At 39.7% G+C, this 26141-nt stretch overlaps 1 protein-coding gene across 1 annotated transcript; it reads right to left on the reverse strand.

The window, feature by feature from the left end:
• Window positions 1-687: 687 nt before the first annotated feature.
• On the reverse strand, window positions 688-26141 carry CCDC198 (coiled-coil domain containing 198; the record flags this gene model as incomplete). The annotated part of the gene is made up of 6 exons (XM_084241312.1): window positions 688-923; window positions 11357-11516; window positions 12591-12692; window positions 14021-14107; window positions 23054-23136; window positions 25919-26141. The coding sequence occupies 6 exons, from the start codon at window positions 26139-26141 to the stop codon at window positions 688-690; spliced, it is 891 nt and encodes a 296-aa protein (XP_084097438.1).

Here is a 26141-nt window from a genome sequence, read left to right on the forward strand (position 1 = left end):
TCCTTAAAAACTGATTTTTATCTGTATCAAATGTACTCTCTCATTTATTTTATAAGATATAATTTGGTTTTTGAAAAATAGTGTGATGGTGAGTCTTAAAGATCAGCTCTATGGACCATACTTTGGAAGTAGTTCCCTTTTCCAACTAACTGTGACCTAGTCCATGACCCACATTAACCAAGAGAATGTAGTGGTGGTGGTAAGTCATCCGTTCCATCAGGTCTTTGAGAGGACTCAGCTTGCTTTCGTTTTTGGAAGCTCAGCGCTGATAGAATGGCAAAGTCACTGCCCTTCTAGAGAGACCACTTGGGGAAACCTATGAAGAGAATGCATATGGGTGGGATCTAGCTGACTCAGTGTCCTTGTCAAGCTTGCAGATGACTCCAGTCTTAGCTGCCACTTGCCTTCAATGACACGAAAGACTACAAGAGGCCAGCTAGAAGTACCAGACACCTGAGTCCAGCAAGTCACAGAGAAGTGAAACAATAAATGGCTGTGGTTTAAACTCCTACGTTTTGAGGCAGTTAGCTCTGCAGCATATTTAACAATGTGTCACAGCTTTTGACAGTAAGGCTCTAAATGAAAAGAAAGTGAATTGGTTTCCTCAGAAGACACACACAAATTGAAGAATTTAACAAGAAAGCAAGCTTCAATGCACTCAGCATTCAAGTTAGTGAATTAGCACTCTTATTCTTGATCAAAAAACTCATCAAAAAGCGGGATTTTCTCTGTCCTGGTCCTCACCAGTGCTCGTGGTTTCCTCTCGTCTTTGCCCAATGCATCTGAGTCAGAGCTAGAACTGTCCCAGAGAAGCTGTCCCCGGATTTCTTGTTCACGGAACCATGACTCCATTTTGCCAGTTTTCTGGGCACAATAGTCATTCCTTGTTTGATGTCCCCAAAATTCTGCACTCTGCAACTTTCCTACAAAAATTAAAAGTTTGTTTAAATTATTTTTCCCTAACAATGATCTATTTGTTTAAATGCTAATGATTCTATGAACACAATAATTTGCTTGGTGTTCTTTTGAAGTTATATAGACATATGCACATATATGTAAGTGTATATTAAATAGATATGTAAAGGATAAAATAAAATAAAATATGTGTGCAAAAGGAATCCAGCTGATGTCTCTGGAACATTAAAAATGTCTTTTTTTGCTACTTAAAATTTTAAAATCTTCTGAAAGTTTTAAGAATAGTATAGTACACAGCTAGATATCCTAATCTAGCAACATCATTTTGTCACAATAATGATTTCATTATATATATATTTCAGCCAAACCATTTGAAAATTAGTTGCAAAGCCACTTTTTCCCTAAATACATCACCACGAATTTTCTATAAAAAGGGATTAATTTTCCTACATAACCACATACAATTGTACCAGGGTGGTCCCCAGGAAAGGGGGAGGTTCCAGGTTCCCTGCCCCACCCAAATGGAGGGTGGAGCTGAGCAGGGAGAGAAGAAGCTGCAGAGGAAGGAAGCAGGATGCAGAGCCAGAAGGAGACCTGGAGGAGGCACGTGGAGCCTAGAGACACTTGAAGAAACTGCGCTTGTCTTTTGGTCGTGGACTGGGTGACACAGATGTGGGTGAGACCCGTGGGGAGGTGACAACGGCAGCTTTTTTCTTGATTTTGATTTTGCTCTTTTCCTTCCGGGCTTGTCTGATTGTTTCTGACCCTTTTCTGTGGGTCCCCACTGGAAGATGCTTTAGACTTGTGGCAGGCTTTGGGGGCTTGCTCTGGGCCAATTCCATTTGGAAGGAGTTTTACCCACGAGGGGACGGGTAACTTTGGGTGCTTGATTTAGAAACTAGATTCTTTGCCTTTCCTGTATTGTTTCCTAGTTTTATTAAAGTTCCTTCCCATTAAAGTCTCATATGTTTTGTGTTTATGCGGCAGATGGCAGAACCCATTTAGAACAGGCAGGTTTGCGGGGTTTGGGCTGCCCCTCTCCCTGCCCTGTAACACAATGAATACTCAAGAAATTTAATTTTGACGAAATAGTATTTTCTAATATATGGTCTATATTCAAATACCCATGGTTGTCCCAATGATGCCCTTTATAGCTGCCTTTTTTTTACCTATTTGTGTTTTGTTTTTTAGATCCAGGATCCAGTCGAGGGTCATGCATTGCATTTATTTTCTTGTCTCTTAGTTTCCTTTTAGTTCAAGTAAACGTCCCTGTTTTTTCTCCCATCTGCTCTCACTTCTCCCCTCCCCCTCTGCTCCTCCTCCTCTCTCTTTCAATGCCCCCCTACTGTTCCTCTCCAACCTCTTCCTCTACTTCCTTATCTGCTTCTTTTATCCTAACATTCACATTTTAGAATCCAGGTCATTATTTTGCAGAATGACCCTAAATTTGGGCTTGTCTGTCTCCTGGTGATGACAGTTGAACAGCTTTGGCAAGAATATTGCACAGGTGATGTTGCCCAATGCTATTTATTTAACAACTACCATGAAACAGGAACATGATAAACACTTTTCTAGCTTTCTCATCAGAATCACCTATTGAGACTTTTAGAAACAGATGCCCGGACCACAGCCTTGATCTATAGAACTGGGAAGTCCAATGAGTCAGGCATTTTGTTTTACTTTTATCTTTTTTTTTTTTTTTAGAAGAGATTGAATCTATTTATTGGTATGTGATTTTATGTGTATATCTTGAGATTATTATGTAAGCAATACCCAGTACCCTTTTAGAATGTACTTAGGAGCAAAAGGGACTCTCTTCAAGGAAGACTGACTTTTAAGAAAACAAAATCTTAACAACCTCTCCTGAGTTAGGAAAGACATTCTAGGCCAAAACCCAGTTTCACTTCAGTCTAGCTGAATCAGCTGCAGCTTGCTGGATATCATTTTAATGATAATTGCTTATCAAAATTTCAAAATTATTTTATGTCTATGGAGGTAATGATGGTTTTTACAACTCTGTATATGATTTAGTAGTATAGGTCCACACCTCTTCAGATGTATGTTCCCACACCACACCCACCACCAAAGTATCCATAATTCTCCACATAGTCCATTGGGGTCTCTCTCTCTCAAATATTATTGCCCATTTTATTCAGCTTGATATCTGAAGTTGCATATTATTATCCAAGAAAATAAAGTATTTCAATATGATGATTCATGTCTTGGGATTCATTAGTTCCCTTTCTGCCTCAGTGAGGGGCTACCCTAACTCCCCTCAGATATAATTATCAATATATATTGAGTATCTTTGAATTTTGACACAGCAGTGACAGAAAACTACAGCTAATTTATGTCTGCACTCCTAATTTCCCTTCTGACCTAGAATGCCCATTTTTGGACAACTGGACTCCTCCAGCTTGATGTGTCTTGGGCATATGCCAGACTTAATTCTTTCTCTCACAAACCCATCTCTCTTCCCAGGAACCCTAACCCAGCAAATGGTCCTACCTTTGCCCTATTGTCTGCCTAGTTCTTCAAGAGAAACCCCGGACTCCCCCTGGTTTTCTCATTCTATTCATGTAACCACATCATAACCATCACCAGTTTCTCCCAATTCTGTCTCCTAATATCTCACATCTGCCTCCGTTTTGATCTCATTGTCACCATACTCTCCTGGTCAAAACACTCTCACTTGTGCTACTGCTGTGTCCTTATAATAGTTTTCCCAGTCTCGTGTTTTCTTCCCAGTCATTCTCCACTGTTTAGACAGAGTGATGTCTATCACTTGCAATCAGGGAAATGCAAATAAAAACTACAATGAGATACCATCTCACACCAGTGAGAATGGCACATATTAAAAAAACTAGCAACAACAAATGTTGGCAAGGATGTGGAGAAAAAGGAACTCTCCTGCACTGCTGATGGGAGTGCAAACTGGTCCAACCACTATGGAAAGCTGTGTGGAGTTTCCTCAACCTACTAAAGATAGAGCTTCCATATGATCCAGCAGTTCCACTCCTAGGTATTTACCCAAAGGACACAGAAACATCCATTCCAAAGAGCATCTGCACCCCTATGTTTATAGCAGCACTGTTTACAATAGCTAAGCTTTGGAAACAACCCAAATGCCCAAAAATAGATGACTGGATCAAGAAGATGTGGTACAGATACACCATGGAATATTACTCAGCATTCAAAAGAGATAAACACATGCAATTTGCAGCAACATGGATGGAGCTGGAAGGGATCATGCTCAGTGAAATAAGCCAGAAAGAAAAAGAAAAATACCGGATGGTCTCACTCATAGCAGGAATCTAGAAAACCTAAATAAGGGACCAGGAAAAAGAATAACTATAAGAAAGAAAAAATCGAAATCAACAAACAACTATGAACCAGAGACACACTATGGGGGGTGGGGGGTGGGGAAGGAAGGATTGGCGTCAAAATGGGGGGATTGCAATTGTATGGGGAATATAAAAATAAAATTGAAAAAATAATAGAGTGATGTTTAAAAATTTAAACCTCTTATGCTAAAAGAAATAAGACAGAGAAAGACACATGCTGTATGATCTCACACACATGTGGAATCTAAAAAACCAAGTTTACAGGTATAGGGAACCACAGATTGATGATTGCCAGAGGTGTGGTGCAGTGAGTGACATTAGGTGAAAAGGATCAAAAGCACTAACTTCCCATCATAAAATAAGTAAGTCCTGGGGATGTTATGTACAGTGCAGAGTCTATAGTTATGAATGCTCTATTGTATTTTTGAAAGTTGCTGAGAGAGTAGATCTTAAAAGACCTCAACACATAAAAATTCTAACTACATGTGGCAATGACTTGTTGTGGTGATTCATTTACAACATAAATTGAATCATTACATTGTGCCCTTGAAACTACTATTTGTCCATCATACTTCAATAAATGAATGGAGAATGGAGAAAAGATATATAATTACATATATATTTGTGTACATTGTATAATACCCATATGTAAGTATTACATTTTATAATTACTTACTCCACCAAAATTAAAAACAAACAGACATATAAACCTGATAATGTTTCTTCCCTGCTCTTTCATGGCTCCCCACTGATCATAAGCTAGAGTTCAAAGTCCTTAGTGGACATCTCCAGACTCTAATTGAATCTCTCTTCTCCATCCAGAATCTCTTAGGTTTCATCCTACTCTTTTGCACACACTGTCATCAAGTATAGTTTTGAATGTTTCAGCACCCTGGTCTTTCCACTCACATGTACTTCTGCTCCCTTCATCCAGTTACTTCCTGTCTTAGCTTAAACGTCTCTTCCTCAAGGAAAGCTTCCAGATTAATAAGTCTCCCAGTTATCCCTAAATTGAACTTTGTTCATTGTCTATAGTATTACCTAAACTCCAAAGCTAGGAACCACAACTAGTTGGCCTAGTAATCATCTGTTGAGTAAGTAAAGAAATGAATGAATGACTATGTGAGACATCAGAAAAATCTGGGGAGGCAGGAAGTATTGGTAATTTGGACTTGGAAAAGGCTTCATTCACTGAGAACGGGGTGTCAATCATCTCTGCTCTGCAAATGAGCCAAGATCTACTAGAGGCATCAATCAGACTAAGAACAAGAATTTTTGCTGACAGGAGCTTTGAATCAGGAAGAGAATGTTTGTCAATGGTAGGATGTAATATAATATTGGTAATAGCTTAAAGTCCCAGAACAGTCTTGGTGTTAGGATAATTCAGTTCTAAAGTTAGTGTGTGAAGTGAAATTCACATGTTCAGTTTTATCCTTGGAAATCCCTTAAGTCATTCTTAAAATATTATATACAAGTTCTGTGTACACAGCATTAAAGCTTGAGAACTTCTGAGCTACAGGTCTTATTACATTTTTATAAATCCCTGTTTGGTTCTCTCTGGTTGCTAGACGTGGGGGAAAAAAAGAAAGAAAACACAACCTTTAAAACCTAAATGGGTTTTGGGTGAGCAGAGGACAGGGAAATATATTCTACTTCAAAAGTAATTTGGGGAAAGAGGAAAGCAACAGAGGCCAATGGGGGTAAAATAGGGAGTGAAATTAGGTAATACAAACATTAAAGAAAGCATAAAAATGTTTGATGGTTATGTATTTTATGATATTTGTTTTAGAAAAATACACACCACTATGTATCCAACCCATACTTTTACATTACTTGGCAGACAAGGCTAAATTTAAAAGAAAACAAGATACTTTAAAGAAAAATGCTGTTAATAGTAGTACAGGTAGCCAGATAAGACCAGAACTGTGAAGGTGACATCCAAATGATGCATTCAGGAGACTCTTACTCTGAAGCAGATATTTTCACTACAAGACATCAGTTCTTCTAAACTTTGTCTTCAAAAAACTCACAAAAAGAGACTGACTTTATATAGATATGTTTTGGAACTGAGAATACCTAGTGATCCTATAAAAAATTGGATTTAGGAAAATTACCAACAGAAGATGGAGACTTAATACACGGGGAAAAGCACACTGAGGAGGATTTGGATAATATTTAATGACTTAAAAAATATTCATTTTAATACAAAGTAAAAATCAAAATCAACAAGCAACTATAAACCAGAGGTGGGGGAATGGCGGGGAAAAGAAGGACTAGAGTCAAAATAAAGGGGGGTTGCAATTGTATGGGGAATATAACCAAAATGAAAATGCATACATTGTGCAAAGATGAAAAAAGATGTAAGAATTACATAAAATAAAATATTTAAAGAAAAAAAGAAAAAAATATTGATTTTTAATGTTTTGTTTTGTTTTTATCTCTAGAGAACTTGTCTTTCAACTGGGCTGTGGTCTTAGCAGTGGCCATTTGTGTCTTTTTATGAGCAAACGGTAACATTTGTTTTTCTCATCCCCTAGATGTGTAGGCAATATTTGTATTTCTCAGGACAGTGTCTGTCTTTGCATAATCTCAATAGGGAATATTATGTATTTCTCCTTAAACTAGAAAATTAAAAACCTCTTTTATTACAAGGCTTTGATTGAGCTGCTTCTGGAAATAAAATTGGGGCTGAGCTGAGAAGAGCAAGCCGAGAAGAGCCTGTCACCTTGCTTACCGGGTTCCACAGACCTCCATGAAAGGGGAGGGAGCTTGCCTCCATTGGCAGGACTGGAAAAACCCTGGAAAAAGCCCTGGAACCTTGAGAAGAGAATATCTCAGGGGAAGTCTGGTAAGACTGTGACTTTGATGAAGCCTGCAGGGACTGGGTGTTACAAAGCTCTCTCTAGGCCCTGTGGAGTTTTCAGCAAAGCCAGCAACATTCTGCTTGGTTGTTCTGCCCTATGAGTTTATGCAAATATAGGTAAAATTGTTTAAAATTAGATTTGGTTTACTATTTTACAGAATTGGGATGAGGGTAGAGAAAATGATGTCTCAGTCACTATTTATATTAGTCTCTGGTCCTCTCCACTTAGGGCTGTACCCTAAACGTCATCATCTTGAGGAAGGGAAAAAGCCATCCTTATTACATTTAGGACTGTGATATGTTGTACACCGTATGGCTGCCATACCGTCACCAAGGCCTTAACATCGTGTGGGGAACTGGTGTGTGTGTGGGGGGGGGGGCGTGAGAAAAAAAAAAAAAAAGAAAAAAAAAAAGACATCAGTTCTACCTTTCTTCAGTTTTGTCCAATTTCCAAGCATTCATATGGAACTCACATTTTATTTATTTTTATTTTTTGAAACTTTATATTTTACATATGCTTTAACACAGATGAATTTTTCCATAAGTCCTACAGGTAGACAATGCTTTGCTCCTATTTTACAGCTGTGGTAACTGAGCTTCACAGAGGTTCTATAACTGGAATTCAGCTATGATCTTTCTATAGAATAAACTATACAGACAAATGAATAGTGAATATTTACTGAGAGTTACTACAAATCACACTTTTCTAAGAACAACAAAAGTTCCTTGCTCACATGGAGCTGACATTTAGAAAACGTTCTTTTGGGTTCAAATGAAGGATTGATTCCAAGTCCAGTGCTTTTTCTAACCTCTATATTTAACTGTGGTTTCTGGAAAGGGCAAGAGCTACTATGTAAACATTTTAAAATTCATCAAATTGCACACCCAAAAGAGTGGTGTTCACTTAGTGTAAGTTATATGTCATTATGTAAGTCATAAGTAATTTATTATGCAAATATATGTAAAATATCTGTAAGGAATGGGTGATTGTATTTTAAAGAGGCTGCAGAAAACAAAGCGAACTTCTGTCTCACAAGAGTCTTAAATCTCTCACCCCACCTTCTAGAAGAAGGAACAAGAATGGGCAAATATAACTTAAGAGTTGGGTACAGCAGAAACTTAATTACCAGAACCTGACTGATCTTGGCTACACTCCAAGTTTAGGAGACAGCAAAGTGAACTACTTTTAGAGGACAGAGCAAGAAATCAAAGATGCCATCTGGGAACAGGTAGAAGGGAATCATTGCTCCAGCATATGCTGACTGTAGTGGTGAATTCTACAGGCTCTGGAGGGCAGTCTGCTCCTTAAGTGTGAAAATTAATATACAGACACCCTATCTAAATGAAGTCAGGAGGCTAGAAGAATTCCCACACACGGGTAGTCAGTAGACTATAGCACCCAACATGACTTGTGTCTCTGACAGGAAGTAGCACTTTTCTATCCCAGCACCAGGAAGAAAGAGGCTCTTTTGCACAGCAAGAGACTCCATTAAAAGTCATATAAGGGGATGCGGCTTTTATTCTGGGAAAGTATATGTGTGTCTTGCCATGAGATTGCACTTTCCAAATTTTACTATTTTATTAGTAAAATAACTGTTGCTTTTTGTTTGCAGTCAAAAAAAGTTATCACGACTTCTACATTTGCACACTTTCCCAAGGTTGTCCTGGACAAAGCTAAGTCCCCGGAGTCCTGATGAAATAATAAAGTGTGTGTGCACACTTTAGAGTCAGGAAGACCTGATCTTGGTCCTGGTTCTGTCACACTGGAGCTAATAGTGACTTCTAACTTAAAGTTAGTGTGAGGACTAAATGTGATCATGTATGGCAAGGGTGGACCATCATGCCTAGCTTTCTTAAAGTAAGTGCTCAATAAGCTATAATTGAAACAAAAGAGGGATCAAAAAATCCAATTCTCCTCATATCACAGTCTCCACTGACCCCTCCAGATTTGGGTGGCTTCCAAAAACTTTACTAATATTGGGTTTTCTTGGCATTCCTTCACGCAGAGACTGTAAGTGTCTAATGCCAGTGAGGCACTTTACTTGGTTGTTTTGCCAATATTTTTTTAATTGTAAAAATTGTTTATCTATGTGACTACACAATATATTTCATTCTGGGACTTGGAGTATAGGTTAAATAGATGTCCCAACTAGATTTTCAATTACTCAGTCTTCTCTTATTTAATTAACTTATTAATTCAGCATCTTGCTCCTCTGAGCAGGGGCAGTGTCTCTTGTATTTGGCAATTTTGCATCTTAGAAATCTAAGTCCTCCAAAGACATGGCCAGCATTTCTGTAGAGCTCTTAGGAATCCATCCTGCTAACATGGGGATTTGGCAACCCCATGTTGCGTGGATTGTACATTTGCAACTGTGGGTTTGCTCTGAGGGACTGTGAACATGGAAAACTTAACAGAACACTAATTGGTGGGACAACATACCATGGGTGGTTATAGACATGGATGTCCTTTGGAAATCACAGAGAAGCTGGGCCTGGCTGGAGTGCAGGATCTGGGCAAGAGAGGGTGAGGAATGAAGCCAGCAAAGTAGGCAGTAATTTGGCTTTGGTGAGGAGATTATTCTCAGGCTCATGGAGACTCACTGAAAGGTTTACTTTAAGGAGTGGTGTGATGTCGTCAGATTTGCATTTTTTAAGATTGCTTTGCTATTAGTATAGTGCTTCTAGAACTTTATTATGCAAGAGAATTGCCTTGGAATCTTGCTAAATACCACTTCTGACTCAGTAGGTTTGGACTGAGGCCTGAAATGCTGCATTTCTAATAAACTTCCAGGTGATACAGATGCCACTGTCTGCGGACAACATTTTGATTACCAAATTGAGTATCAGAATCACCTGGAGGTGTTGTTAACTCAGACTGTAGCCCCCCACCCCTGTCCGCCCCCGCCACTCTAAAGTTTCTGATTCAGTTGCTCTGACCTGGAGTCTAACGAGTCCCTAGGTGATACTGGTGCTGATGGTCTGGAGGCTGAGGAAACCAAGCAAAGAATTGATGGAATGAGGGTAAGACTAAGGGAGGACTACAGTCAGGAGGCTATAGCAGTAGCCTTGGCATGACATGACATGGCACTGGGAATGGGAAAGAGAGGGGAGATTTCAGCGCCAGATGACATGTTGAGGACATTGTAATGACCAACTACAAGAAGGAGCAGGAGGGCTGGAATGGCCCCAGGGCTACTGGCTGAGTGACACAGGCTAGAGGCTCACCCACTGAGACAGTGGATGCAGCAGGAGCAAGCTTGGGGGCAGGCAATGATGCTGGGTTCAGCTATAGACATGCTGGGTGTGCTGATGAAGGCTGGCACCAAACTGGTTCATACCAATTTGCTGTTTATTTTTTTTAAGATTTATTTTTATTTATTTATTTGTTTGTTTGTTTATACAAGCACTGGGTACAGTCAGAAGCGCAGGAGGGTGAGAGAATTCACCAGAGCCAGAGCGGGGAGCAGAGCAGGCAGAAGGACCGAAGTACACTGCTGAGGGGAGCAGCGGGCGGCAGGAGAAGTCTGCGCGCCATGTGGGACCCTCACTCGGTGGCCAGGGATCGAACCAGAGCTGCAGAGGCTGCGGGCAGCTTCGCAACCCAGCGCTCAACCACTGCGCCACCAGGGAGGCCCCAATTTGCTGTTTAATATGTCTCCATGTACCTCATTCTCTTTAACCATGAGATGAGACTCTTAACTTTTGCCTACCTAGGGATGAAGCAAGGATTGCAATAATGGATGTAGTAAGTGTCTAAAAAGAAAGACATCTTATCAGAATGTGTAAGCTTCTGTCTTTTTCTCCCAGCAATCCAAAATGACAATGTGCTTATTATATTCCAACAGGTAAATTATCAACAGGAACCCTAAGTTATTTGCTGTTCTTCCTGAAGTTTATTTGATGATATTTTTAAAAATACTTGAAATATTCATTTTGCTTAAAAATTACATGACTAGGGCCTCCCCGGTGGCACAGTGGTTGAGTGCTGGGTTGCAAAGCTGCCCGCAGCCTCTGCAGCTCCGGTTCTATCCCTGGCCACAGGGTGAGGGTCCCACATGGCGCGCAGACCTCTCCTGCCGCCCGCTGCTCCCCTCAGCAGTGTACTTCGGTCCTTCTGCCTGCTCTGCTCCCCGCTCTGGCTCTGGAGAATTCTCTCACCCTCCCGCGCTTCTGACTGAACCCAGTGCTTGTATAAATAAATAAATAAATCTTAAAAAAAAATTACATGACTCACCTGGGCTTGTAATCAAGCTTTCATCAGGCAACAATGTTATGAAGTCACCCTTATCATTTCCTGGGATGTTTTGAAGGGTTTTCTTGGCTTTATTTTCCCTGGGTTTTTGTTTATTAGTCCTAGACTCCTTATGAAGACTTTTCTTTGACTCCACTTGGGCCTGAAAAAATCAGTTATAAATGGTTAATGTTTTCCCCAAGTGATTTTCACCAGAATCAGTCACCTGATCAGCCACTTTTCAAGTTGTGTACTTATCTGTGGACATCAGAACATGGGTTTCTTGTTCATATTAGATGGTGTGTAAACTTTCTTTATGCATAGACTTGTTGGGAGAAAGGAGAATTGGCCCCTGTCTCAAAAAGATATGGCAACATTAAGATGAGGAGCTTTGTAAAAACATTTCTTTGTAGGGCCTCCCTGGTGGCACAAGGGGTTAAGTCTTAGCACTATGACGCTATCAGCAGCCACTACAGCACAAGTTCAATCCCTGACCAGGGTGGTGATCCTCATGCCCAGCAGACCTCTCGTGTCTCACCCGCCGCTCCCCTCAGCAATGTATTTCAGTCAATCGGTCTGTTCTGCTCCCCACTCTCTTTGGTGAATCCTCTCACACATACCTCAAACCCCCAATGGCCTACACTCCAGCTCTTGTATGCATAAATAAAATAAATCTTTGAAAAGGAAAAGAGTATTTCTTGGTAGTTCTCCCTAGGCTAGCTGACATTTGGAATTTCAGCGGACAGTGACTTTAGGCTTATTTATTAGAGCGAGGAATTTGGGTTAGGACAGTTACAGGAGACATTACTGTAAAGTGGTTGCACAAGGGATCTTTCTTGTATGATAATTCTATGATAATTCTATGTAAGATAATTCTATAATTCTATGGTAAAGAAATGCATAGATATAATAGTAAAGATGAACTCATCCCTCACTCTTTCCCTAGACCAAGAAAAATGATCTAACCCTACTTTTCTGCTGGAAGCAGAATGTCTTAGGAGAAAACTGTTTAAAAAAAAGAAAAAAAGAGACTTGAAACACAGAAACACCCTTGAGAGGACTGAGAAGAGTCAAGACTCAACAGGATTGGAAGCAGGAGGGATCGTGCCGATGCTTCCCCAGTTCCAAGAACCATTTAAAAATGCTAAAAAGACTGGAGATGAATGCTTCACTATATTTATGTGCCAAAACAGTGACTGTGGAGTAAATTTGGTAAATATTCTTCCCTCCTATTTACCTCTTGTCTTTTACGGTTCATTTCCAGCATTTGCATCTTATGTAAATATTGTCTTTTCCCAGAAGTATACATTGGAGTTTGCACCTTCTTTTCCAGGCCCTGCTGTGAAAGATGACAAACCCGTCAGTGTGGGATAATTTGTTATTGACTCAGCAGTTCACACTTGAAATCCTTTTGGACAGAGTGAGATCTTAATCAATCCTCAATCATCCTCCACCAAGGTCTCTGCAGGATCAAGGCAGACACCGGTGTTCTCAGTCAGTGCCTCGCAGCTGTTAGTGCCTGGGGCGAGCAGCGCTTTGCTGTGACTGCCAAGTGTGCTTCTTCAGGCTCCTGTGGCTTCCTCAGACCTTGAATGGAAATCTCTTTCCACATCTCACTTTGACCACACATAGCTTCCTCTTATTACTATTTCTCCAAAATGTATTCTGGATTGCCAGTAACAAACTGCAGGGCTGTGGAATTTGAGGGGAGTCACTGAATAGTTCAGTGGAGCCTATTTTTACAGTGCATACTTCCTTATACCAATATAAGCCCTGCTATAGGATGGATGTAAAGGGCTTATATACCAATATAAACCCTGCTATAGGATGGATGTAAAGTCAATTATTTGGCATTTTGGTGATCTCCCCCTGGGTCATCATAGACACCAGTGGAATCACACAGGCATCCAGGGGCAAATATACCCTCCCTTGTCACTTGCTGAGGCCAGAAGGAGGAAGGGATGCCGCAGCCGAGAGAGTGGGGTGATTTCCGTTACCCTGCCGATGGTGACTGTATTCACTGATGGGAACGGCAGGAAGGGGTCCATCTGCCAGCATCATGAACAGGGTGGCTTTGAGGATTTGAATGTATCTGGCGATCTTTCACCACCTCAGCCAGTCACCCAGTTGAAAATCTATTCCTACTTTAGGTTTCAAGTCTACATGGGGAGTGTTTTCTCAGCGGTGTGACAAGTATGTAAAAGGAAAAATCTCTATAGCAGTCCCTCCCCAGGATTACTTTTTGGTGTGGTTATGGTAAGTTATGCACAGCTAGTAGATATGACTTCCCTTGAGAAGTGTGAGTGAAAAGAGTTTTAAACTGTGAGGAAGAATGAAAAGCGAGAGTTTCGCAGGATTTTTCACAAATTTGAAAACTTCTAGAATCACCAATGTGCAAGTAAAATTCCTCTCTCTTATCTACAGTTTCCTGTTTTCACCAAGAAGCAAAGAAGGGTCCACAGGCAGGAGTAATGGCCAGCTGGAGGCAGACCCAGGAGAGAATGGGTAGCTTTGGAAAGTGCGGTCCTGAATGACTGCATAGTTTGGTTTGTCTTTGAAGTCAGTGCAGAGAGTGCATGGGAAGGACCACTTGCCCCAACCCTGTGTGGCCAGCACACCCCCACCCCCCACTCCCCCACCCACACAGTCATGATTAGTGCAGTTCACCTTTGCTTTGTGAGTTCTCTCAGCTTCTTGCTGGCTCAGGTGTCTTTCAGAAGTAATTACTGGTGGCAGGTCAAGGGGTTCAAGCTTCTGGAAGTCCAACATTAAGAACATTCAGCATTCTTCATGTCATGAGATGATGAAACCCAAAAGCCAGACAATAAACTATCTTAACACTTTGCAAAAGCAGCACTTATTCCTGAGAACACACAGGAAAGGTGATTTCAACAGTTTTATAATCATTTCTGTGCAAAAGGTTTTTCAACCTACTTGAGGTTCATTATTGAGCTAGTGCAACTGTTGACAGTGGCTTATTGACCTAAATACTGGTTAAAAGATGGTCTGCATCAAGGGACCATGTCCAAAGTTATCAAATTGTGAGGGTCTTAGAATATTAGAGATGAAAGAGGCAATGAGAAGATACTTCATTTTATTCATCCCTTAAACACCCAGCTGCACCACTCCAGTCCTTAGGGAAGTGACCTATTTTTAAGATCTCCAGAGAAACTTCTTCAGCCTCCTCGGTAATAATCACTGGTGCTTATGAGGCACATTTAAAATGAAAGTACAATGTACAAACAAATCTTGGACATGACTTTTTCTAGCAAGGACCTGTCTTTGTGGAAAGATCATGTTGGAGCTTCAAGGGGTCAATAAGCCTGGGCAGCAGTTGATGAACCAGTAGATCTGCTTCCAGTCGTACTTGCCTCTGATGACTTAGTGCTCTGAAAGCTGGAGCTCTGGGAAGTTACTGACCAGGCCTGGTAGATCATGTCTGGTCTTTTCACTCTGACAGAAGGTGAGAGACTGCTAGGAGGTCACAGTGTCTTCATTTGTTCAGTCAGTGAGTGTTTACTGAATGGCTGCTCTGTGCCAGGCATAGAGGTGCAATGATCAACAAAAATGGCTTGGTCCCTAAGGAACTTACAGTCTGTGGGGGCATAGCTAGACTTCTGCTTGTGTGATTGTTTTATTAATCATCACACAAACTGTGATCACTGTTTTGAAGAAAGTCTGCAGGGAAGACAGTATATAATTGGAGGACTCCCCTTGGCTATGGGAGATGTTATTGTATTTTGTCTCCACCTAATTCATATGGTGAACTCATTTTATTTTCTTACATTGTTGTTCATTTTTGTACAATATTTGATTTCTCCCCTCAGGTGTAGTCCCCATGTCTCCTATTACCATCACCCCATGTCGCCCATTACCCGTGAACCATCCACATACGGTGAACTCTTAACCTCTGTACCTCAGTCTGTGACCTTACTTGGAAATAAGAGTGCTTACAGAAGGACCCTTAATCCAGTATGTCTTATGTCCCCATAAAAAGGGGAAATTTGGACACAGTCATGCACATCGGGAGAACAATGTGTGAAGATGAAAGCTGAGATTAGGGTAATGCTTTAACAAGTCAAGGAACTTCAGAAATTACCAGCAAATCTCCAGAGCCCAAGAAAGAGGCATCAATAGAAACCAACTCTGTCAGCACCTTGACCATGGGCTTTTTGCTTCCAGAACTGTGAGACAATACATTTCTCTTAAGTCACCTAGTTTAATGTGCTGGAAAACTAACATAACAGGGAGGGGGTAAGGGGACAGTTCATAAAAGTTTTCTGAAAAAGTAATTTTTTTTCAGCAGAACTTGAAAAGCTGAGCAATTTTAGGGACTAAGGTGTTCCAGGTAGGGGGAACACCATAAACAATAGTCCTGAGGTGGGAGAGAATAAGGTATGTTACAGGTACTGCAAAAAGTCAGTTAGTTGAATTTCAGAGATGAAGAAAACTCAAAATGAGGTGGGAAGGTAGAGGTCAGCTCATGCAGGAACTTTCTAAAGGCACTGGTCTTCCCAACAGTAATAGGCAGCCATTGACATGTCCAGCAAAGCAGTAACACAATGACATTTGATTAAAAAGATATTTGAAATCTCAGAAAACATGGAGGCTATAAAAACAAGAACCACCTCACCTTTTATTACCTTAGAATAAATATCTTTCAGTCAGATCATCTCTATTCTTCTTACTTTATTTTGCCCTTCACAGAGAGTTTACAAAATAAAAACAGGGACTGGGTCAGGGACACCTGGAGAGGAGCAAGTAGGAGGGAGCTGGCACTGAATCCCCATTTTTGTCTTTTACATTTTAAACCATGTGACTATGTCCCCAATTGAAATAAATATACATTAAAAATAAAAAAGAAAGAAAGCTAATTCCAGCTGCAGTGTGGAAATTAGACTACAGAAAAGCAATTTTGAATGTGGAGAGAGCAGTTAGGAGGACAGAGATAACAGACTGGGGCTCATGGAGGGACACTGATGGAATCCACAAATACTGAAGTTCTCTCTCTAGAGAACTGTTTTCCTTCTGGCCTTTGATAGGAGCTGGGAATCACTATTCCTCCAAAAGGAAAAAAATGAAAAAAGCACTAGATGGCAGCAACTAGCACTACAAAAAGATCCCTCAGCTAAATCATTTGCACTTAGCCTGAGAAGCACTGCAGAAAAAATAAAAACTGTTAGAAAATAGGATTCTTTAAAAAAAAACCCATTAAATGAAATTGCCTCAGATTTCTGGGTTCACATCAATGTTCCTTTTCCCCATGTGGGAAGCAAGATGCCTCAGTTCATCATCTCAGAGACAAAATGGAAAGGATTACTGGAAAATTGGTAGAATGACACCTTTTTTCATTTCATGTTATAAAAAATATATTATTTGTGTAAAGCATTTTGAGTTATTTGACATTTCAAATGAAACAAATGGCAGGATAATCAGAGGAAGTGTCAGGAGATTGAGGAAAAGAGATTATCCAGTTTAACTCAGGAGCTTGGTGATCCACACCAACCTGAGGTAGTAGTGTTTGCCTCCTAGCAGGCAGACAATGGTGGGCAGGAGCAACTTAGAGAAATTGTAAAATTTGATGGCACTATGACTTAAGAGTATGTCCTTTAAAGTTCTGGGAGGGAAGTAGAAATGTTGACAGCCTTGGACAAAGAACTCATAAGCCGTCAAGGAATTTCTGGTCAAGGTATTGCAAAGGGATCATATTTCAATAATATTCTTTGTTCCAAACCTCTAACAATGAAAGCTAAAATGCAAGACAATGTCACACTTCAATAAAGATAAACAACTCCATGAGCCAGAAAACAGAATATGCAAGCAGACTTGGAGGAAGCTAATCCAGAAGGCACTTAGCACTGCTAATAGTCTGGTGGTTTCTATAGGTTGAAGAATACCTAAAAATATTCCATATAAATGGGAAACTAGAGCCAGGTCCACAGCTTGAAATAAGAGGATGGGTTGTTCTCCTTCTTTCTACCTGTATAAAAGAGCTGCATCAAAATCTAAGCTAGGAAATTGGTTTTAGAGTCATTACAAAAATATTGAATATGAAGAAGTTAAGACTTTCTAACAATAAATTCTGAAGGTTAAATGGAAAATTTTCTGAAAAATAATAAATAAAATGAACCAAATTTAATCAGGAAAAATAAGATATCTAAATCAACTAAGAGACAACAAATAAATCAAATTAGCAGGAAAATGTATCACTTCCACAAAGATAGTTTCATAGGCCTGTTTTATGAAACTTTTAAGAAATAGGTAATTACTCTGTTACAGTGTTGAATAGAAAAGAGAGAAAGATAAACAAGTCATTTCATAAAAATTAGAACACTCTTGAAAGCAAAACTAGAAAAAGATGGTAGAGAAATACTACAGAACAACTTCACTTATGAAAAGTAGATACAAAAGCCTAAGCGTATTCACCAAAGTGCTTAAGTATGTACCTCATGACCAAGTAGGATTTATGCCAGGCAGGGAAACATGGTTCGACATCATAAAGTCTATTAGTGTAATGCATTGTATTAACTGATTAAAAAGAAAATCCATAATCAATAAAATTTGACACTTGCCCTTAGAAAAACTCTCAGCACACTTGGAAATAAAGGGACTGTCCATAATTTAACACATGGTGTTGTGACAGCTATCTTCAGCTTATTTCTCAGAGCCACTTATCACATTTCTCTACCCTGTTCTATGCCTCTAAGGACTGAACAGTTTCTCCTACTTCTGGCTTCGCATTGGGTCAGCCACTAAGAATTCCTGGCAGGAATCTGAGAGAGGAAAGAGAATCAGGTCAACAAGTTGCCTCCTCCCTGCAAGGTCACACTGGGTTTGTTGTATCCCACTAACGCTCTCAAAGCAGCTTCCTCTACCTGACTCTTTTCTTTCAGATTCTAGAAGTATCTCCCTCTTTAAATTAAGGGTGCCCAATATCATTGCTTGTATTCAATATTTCAAAGGAAATTCTAGCCAATGCAAGAGTCAAGAAAATAAACAAAGCAACAAAATTGAGTAGAGAAAAAAGCATTTTTCTTTATAAAAGATTTTGTCTGTGGTGAAAGACTAAAAATTAATAGATAGTTAGAATTACTAAAGCATTTCAACACTGCTATGGAACACAAAATTCAACATGCAAAAATCAATAGCTATTTAATTTCCCAATAATAATCACTTAGAAAATTAAATGGCAAAAAAATCTCATTCATAAAAGGATGAAAAAAAAAAAAACCCCGTAAGATATTTTGATAATCAGTTTTATGTGTCAAGTTGGGTAGGATACAGTCTCCAATTATCCAAACACTAATCAAGATGTTCTGTGAAATTATTTTGTAAAATCAGTTGGCTTTAAGTCAGGAAGATTATTTTAGATACTCTCTTCAACCCTGATTCAATCAATTGAAAAGACTAGAGAGCGGAGTTGAACTTCCCTGAAGAAAAGGAAATTCCACTTGTGGATGGTAGCTTCAGTTCATATCCTACAGTTCCAGTCTACCTTTCCTGATGGCCTGCCCTATGGACTTGCCTTGCCAACCTTCATAATTATGTAGGTCAAGTCTTTGCAATAACTCTCTATATCTATCTCCTCCTACCTGTTCTGTTTTTCTGGTTGAACCCTGATTGATACAGGTATATACCTGGAAACAAACCAATGGAAAAGTTATGAAACATTATTGAAATAGCTAAAAGAATATCTGGGCAAATGAAGATTTATGCCATGTTCATGGTTTAGGAGAGTCAACTGTGAATCTATCAATGTTCCAAATTATTCTGTGAATGCTCTGCAGTCAGAGGGCTAGAAAGGTTTTTCATGGACCTTAACAAGATGATCCGAGCTTCTTAGACAAAGAAAAGATCATAAACAGCAAAGACAACTCTGCAAAAGAAGATGGAGGTGAGGGGATTTTCACATTGAGACTTAAATACTAAAGTATGTAAGACAGTGAAATTCCTGTGGAGATACACAAATAGACCAATGCAGCAGAAAAGAGTCCAGCAACAAACTCATGAAACTCCGGAAATTGGCTACATGACAGAGGAACATTTCAAATTCATGGTGAAAGACTGAATGGTTCCACAGAGCCCTGGGACAATTGATTAATCAAATGGAAAGAAAGTGAAAGTATATTCCAACTTCACATCTGCACACAAATGAATTTCTGATTAAGACTTATATGTGGAAACTTAAATATTATAAATTTTAGGAAGAAATAAAGAATATCTTTATGACCTTGGGGAAGACAAACATTTCTTAGGCAAAATACAAGTAATATATAAAGATTAAGATTGAGAAATTTGACATTAACAAAAATAGAAATCTTTGTACACATACACATCAGCAAAATGAAAAGGCAAACCGTCGTGTAGAGAAGATATTTGCGACATATCTATCTAACCAGAAACTGTATCTAAGCTATGTAGAGAACTCTCACAAATCCATACAGAAAAAGATAACTGGAGATACTAGAAAACGGAGTAGAAAAGACAAGGAAAGGGAATACATTTTTGACTAGTTAATAACCAAAACAGCCATGGAGGTCAGAACACCCTCTTATCTCTCCCCAGCAGTCTTGGTGCTCATCTTTTTCCTTCTGTACTTACTCATTCAACATTTATTTAACATATACCTGTTGATCACCAATTTGTGTGCCAGGTGCTGTTCTATACACTTAGATATATTAGTGAAGACAACAGATAGGAATCACTTACTATTTGAAGATTATATTTTTAGTACAGGGGTGGGGTGGGTAGGAAATCAGTGCTCGGGGGAAAAGAAAAATAGTGAAACATCAGGAAAATCAAGAATGCCAGGGTGAGGGTTGCAATTGCCAACAGGTTGTACATATAGGGTTCTGTAGGAAAGGTGAGATTTAAGTAAATCTCTTTTTTTTTTTTAAAGATTTATTTATTTAATTTATTTATACAAGCACTGGGTACAGTCAGAAGCGCAGGAGGGTGAGAGAATTCACCAGAGCCAGAGCGGGGAGCAGAGCAGGCAGAAGGACCGAAGCACACTGCTGAGGGGAGCAGCGGGCGGCAGGAGAGGTCTGCGCGCCGTGTGAGACCCTCCTCCAGTGGTGGCCGGGGAGCAGCCGGGGATCGAACCGGTGCTGCAGAGTCTGTGGGCAGCAGCTTCGCAACCCAGCGCTCAACCGCTGCGCCACCGGGGAGGGCCGGGATTTAAGTAAATCTTTGGAGATGATGGAGTCATCCGAGGAAATCATTTGAGAACTCACCATTTAAGGGCTGGGGGAAGTACTACTCCATCTTAAGCTGGCCCTGAGACAATTTGGATGAGAAGGCCAGAAGGGACAATAAGAATTTATTTCCCAACACGGGACAGGCTCATTTCATTGAGTTCCCTGGTAGAGGGAACCTAAGATCTTAGCAGTTCCAAGTTAGAGAACCATACTTTCTGACCTGCCCTTTCCTTGAGGAGTAGATATTCAGGAAGTGGAGCGCGCCAAATATGCTGCTCAAATTATTTAGGATGCAATTAGATTTGGTTTAATAATTAAAAATACTTTTAGAATTTTTTTTTGGCAGAGATTAGGCTATTAATTAGCATGTCATGGGAACCCAGCATTTATTATTCTCTCAAAAACCCATTTGTGGTAGAAAATGCGCTGAGCCTCATTTGTGAAGATAATTATAGTTGATATCTTCGAGAGTGTCTGCCAAGTTCCCAGCAATTTTCCTCTTCTCTGGGAGCTGCCTCCGGAATCTAGAGTGGGGGTAGCGGTGGTGCTTCTGTGCCCGCATTGCTACTGCAGGAGCATGTCCAGGTCATAGCTCATCGGACCAAAACTGGAACCATAAGCAAGAGGGGCCAATAAGATCTTTCCTCCAGGAATTTGGGATTACAGCCAAGAGGGCCAGGCCAGGCCGCCCATTCGACTGTAATAATAAGAGGCAAATTCAGGGTGGCCAAATTTTACCTTGTGGTCTTGAGGAGGAGGGAAAATAAATCTTCAGGGAGAATAAAGCAAATGCCTGGAGAAGAGCTTAGGGGAGACACAAGAATTCTTCTGTGCTTGAGGTTCTAAGGCACAGCTCTTGCCAAGGTCAAGCTTTATCCACTCTTAGATTCAATAAAACCTTCCTATATACAATGAATCATGTTGGTTACTTTGACTAGTCAACTAAAGTGCCAATATAATGTGGCTACAGGTCAATAGTAGGAAGTGCACTGTGATTTTCCCCTCACCAGTGGTAATGGATCTCATTGTCATTCACGCATCCATTCATTCACCACTTATTCATTCACAAATCTTTGTGAGGTACACATTAGGGGTTAGTGACTGAAGATATAAGACTGAATAGAAAATATTCTTTGCTCTCCAATAATTCATTTTTCCTTGATTCTTCATTTTTAAAGTGGTCAGTTAGGATGTGCTGCTGCAGTCTTTGATTCTGAAATACCAAAACTCCGTTTGAGCTTGATTGATTTTAGAGAATCAGATCCTAACTTTAGCTTATTCAGCCTTGATAGATATAAAAAGCACTTTGTGAACTATAGATTTTTACACAAATATTTTTCATTGGTTATAGTAATACCATCTACTGAAGTTACTCAGCTGAGTCTCCACAGGAACATATGCTAAACATACTCCTTTGAAAGGGTATAGTTGATTTAGGAATAAAACATACATTTTTAAAACCATCCAGTTTAGCTAAAGATAAGCTGAAAAACTGAAAAATTCATTTCAATTTAATAGAATTATATTTTTCTTTAAACCATATTTTGAGGTTTCTGATATTTTGGGGGAAAGATACTCTTTTTGTGACCACAGGATTTAATCACTTCAAGTAATGATTGTGAGCTTCTAGAGAAGACAGGTAAATAAAAACCCACTGAAACAGAAATAATCCCCAACAAATGAGCTCAGATACCCTGGGATTGGTCCACACCACGGGGTGAAGTGTGTAGCAGGTGGGATTTGGCTCCAATTCGCTTTTTCAAATGTCAGTGATAGATCCTACTCACAAGAGAACTAAAAACCATACTTTTAGCTGATGCTCATTTTTTTCAAGGACCCATGCAGACCTCTTTTCCTTCCTAGGATGAGAGTTCTTACAATTTATAGTTCTCTAGAAGGAATTCATGAAACATTTATTAATGTGAATGTATTTAAAGCTCTATGCTTTGGCATCCAATGTCCTCAATTTCAATAACCAGTTAACCTTTAGAACAGTAAAAGTTAGGTATAGAAGGGCTGTAGAGATCATCTATGCTGAAGGTTAATATTGGCCTTTGTTGTCCTTGGGCAAATTGCTTAGAATTCTCTGACTCCCATGTATAAAACAAAAATAACATGGCCTTTCTCACAGAGGGGCATGAGGATGAAATGAATGACATAGATCCAGTTACCCAGTAGGTGGCAGTTAGAGAGTAGTTGTCATTGTTTATTACAAGTGATGACCCCATAGTTGCCCAACTAATCCATGCAAGAATCAGGTCTCTTGAGACCCATCAGTCTGTGACTTTAATACTACCTGCTTCTGGAGGTGGTCATAAAAGTAAAATCATTACAAAAGGAAATCCTAAGGAAATGTGGTCTTTGTAATTGACAACACTCTTTCCAACAACATTCTCATTAACTGGTCATTGCCAATATTCCTCTTTTGTGATTATAGTTAAAAAGGGATGTTACCATTAGGTCCAAGAAATTCCTAGGAAGCCTTTTAAATTCATCTTACTTGAAGTCTTCGGGGTGGATGCCTTTTAATAATACTTGTTTCTCCCTGTTCCAGTGGAATGTCAAAATAGATGGCCCTGGGCACTTGAAAAATAGAGGGAGAAACAAGAACAAACCATTAAAAACAAAATTAGCTTGACTGTTATTTATTAGGCTTTGTTAACACAATTTTGTGCCTTTTCAGTTACATGTGTCTGACTTATAGGTTGAATGTGGAGATGAAACACATAAAACAGGGCCCTACATGAATATGAATGATAATTTGTAGTTTAAAAAAGTGAAGATAAATTTTTTTCGACTGAACAATATAGATAGATGAGGCCTCCCTGGTGGTGCAAGGGGTTAAGCACTGCATTATGAAGCAATCCACAGCCTCTGCAACATGAGTTGAATCCCTGGCCAGGGAGCTACCCACATGGCACAGCAGACCTCTCCTGTCTCGCACGCTGCTCCCCTCAGCAGTGTATTTCAGTCAATCTGCCTGTTCTGTTGCCTGCTCTGTCTCTGGTGAATCCTCTCACCCCTCGCATCTCCGGCCTGTACCCCAGCTCTTATATGCATAAATAGATAAATCTTTAAAAAAAATCTTTAAAAAGAAAAATACAGATAGATGGATAGGTATTAGATGGAGAGAGGAAGATGATAAAGAAATGGAACATGAGTGTGTAATAGTGTTCTATGCACTGCAAGCATGTTCCCAGTCATAATAACCCCCCAACTTGGGAAAGAAATTCCCATCAGTTGCCACTAGAATACAACTTCATAATCTTTTCTGATGAAATAAGCCAGAAGTACAGAGTTAACTCTTGTTAGGAAGCAGACAATCGCAACAGACCCATTCATTATGGATTTCATTTTTTAGCTTGAATATCCTGGATCCTTGGGGCTACTGCCATGACCAGTGCTTCATAAGAGAAGTTCTTGTCCTTTCTTCTTAACAATCTGGAAGCATTCTGATTTCTAGACTGTGTGTAGACTGTAGTATAGTCCTCTTGCATTCTAAATGGAAAACACCCTGGATAATTATATGTTTTTTGTTTCTATCTGTAAGACAATTGAATGGCCACCTCAAGGACTTTGCTAATTTTCTTTCAAGAGATGCCAACTCATTGAGAAAGATAGAGGCATGAGCAATGACAACAAAAAGTTGGATTTAAAAATGTAAATATTTTTGGCAAATTTCTTTTAGCAGCCTGACTACTTATTTTTATACTATGATTTGAGTGCTATGACCCAATTATTTGATTCTCCCAAATTGGCAAACATTGTGTCAGGAGAGTATTTTTATCCTTAATTTATAGGTGAAGAAAATCAATGAAATAATTTGTGCAAAGTCATATAATTTGGTATTTAGTATAACTGGAGTCAGAATGTGGGTCCCTTGAAAATAGTGGTCAGAATGCTTCTCATCCCTTTGCTATTTATTTTTAATGTGATTTTGTCATTTCAAAAAAAAGAACATTTTCTGCCTGGGTATCTGCTTTCACCTTTTCTGCTTTCACCACTCAGTTACTAAAATCTTCAAACTCTGGATAGAGGGCTTGGGTAAAAATGGAAATCTGAGTGAAACTCAGAGGAAAATTCCCATTTACTTGCTCAGGAAGTTGGAAAACATAAAATTGCCTGTGTAGAATCAAAGGTTGGTCAGTTCTAAGGCAAGTAGCCATGAAAATCATTCTAAGTAAGGGCTACTAAATAGTTAAAGAAAACATAATACTTTCTGGTCAAGTTGACCATTAATAGGAAGTTACTTTTGGGGCCTCCCCGGTGGCGCAGCGGTTGAGCGCTGGGTTGCGAAGCTGCCCGCGGCCTCTGCGGCGCCGGTTCGATCCCCGGCTGCTCCCCGGCCACGGAGGAGGGTCCCACATGGCGTGCAGACCGCTCCTGCCGCCCGCTGCTCCCCTCAGCAGTGTACTTCGGTCCTTCTGCCTGCTCTGCTCCCCGCTCTGGCTCTGGTGAATTCTCTCACCCTCCCGCGCTTCTGACTGTATCCAGTGCATGTATAAACAAAACAAACAAACCAGCAAACAAATAAATAAAGCATGCCTCTATTAAAAAAAAAAAATTAAAAAAAAAATAGGAAGTTACTTTTGCACTGATTCTTGATGTGAAATATACATCTCTATACATACATTATATAGGGATGTACTTTTTCCAAGTTAGAATGTCCATTTAATTTTCATCATTCCTGTCATATAACATTTTATGTATTTTATGAAGTATCCTAGGATAATTTACAGTCACTTCAGACTTAAAGCTTCCCATCACAATGGGGAGAAGTCTCTTATTTCTGCAGATGACTGTGAGGAATATGGGACTCATTCAGCTCATCTGTATTATATCAGTTCTGTTTGGGGTGGTTTTCAAATTCACATTAGAATTGGCCCACTCCTAATGTGCTGCTTTCAAAACAAACCCTGATGCATGAAACAGTATTGGAGAGAATGATTTAAATTTTGAACTGAAACATGGCATTATCATAAATTATCACATTTTAATCTAGATTCATCATTTGGCCAGGTACACACATTGCTAGATACATTGAAAGCACTCTAAGCTAAGCTGACACAAAGAAATTTTTTCCTTCTAAGTGAAATGGTGAAAAGCCCTTTCCCACAGTTTACACATCCTTTTCAATGTACCCAGAATACTTACAATGGACATTCAGTCTCCCACTGAAAAAAACGTTCCCTCACCTTTCAATGATTTAGAAACTTTCCTTTTTTTCCCATTCATAGCCATTTTATTTATTTATTTATTATTTATTTTTAATATATTTTTGGAGATGAGGGAGACAGGCAAGTAAATCTATCAATAGCTCTCCTCAGCTCAAATACACAAATCTCATGCTGGGCCTCGTGGTTACCTGCAGAGTGTCTTCCATACCAGGTGTCTCGTAGTGGCGGCAGCTGCCCTTCCAAAGCTTTATTCCGGTCCTGCAGTCTTGCAAGCGAAAACGAACTCTTTTCTTCCAGATTCTGATTAAATGCAAAGTCCACAGGGTCAGCCATGGCAGTCTCTCCCTCTTTATTTTGAAAAGGTGCTACTTTGGTCACCCTAGGGTGAGCCTTAGAATGATTCAGGCCCAT

Source organism: Talpa europaea (genome assembly GCF_964194135.1).
Source record: "Talpa europaea genome assembly, chromosome: 8".
Classification (NCBI taxonomy): Eukaryota; Metazoa; Chordata; class Mammalia; order Eulipotyphla; family Talpidae; genus Talpa; species Talpa europaea.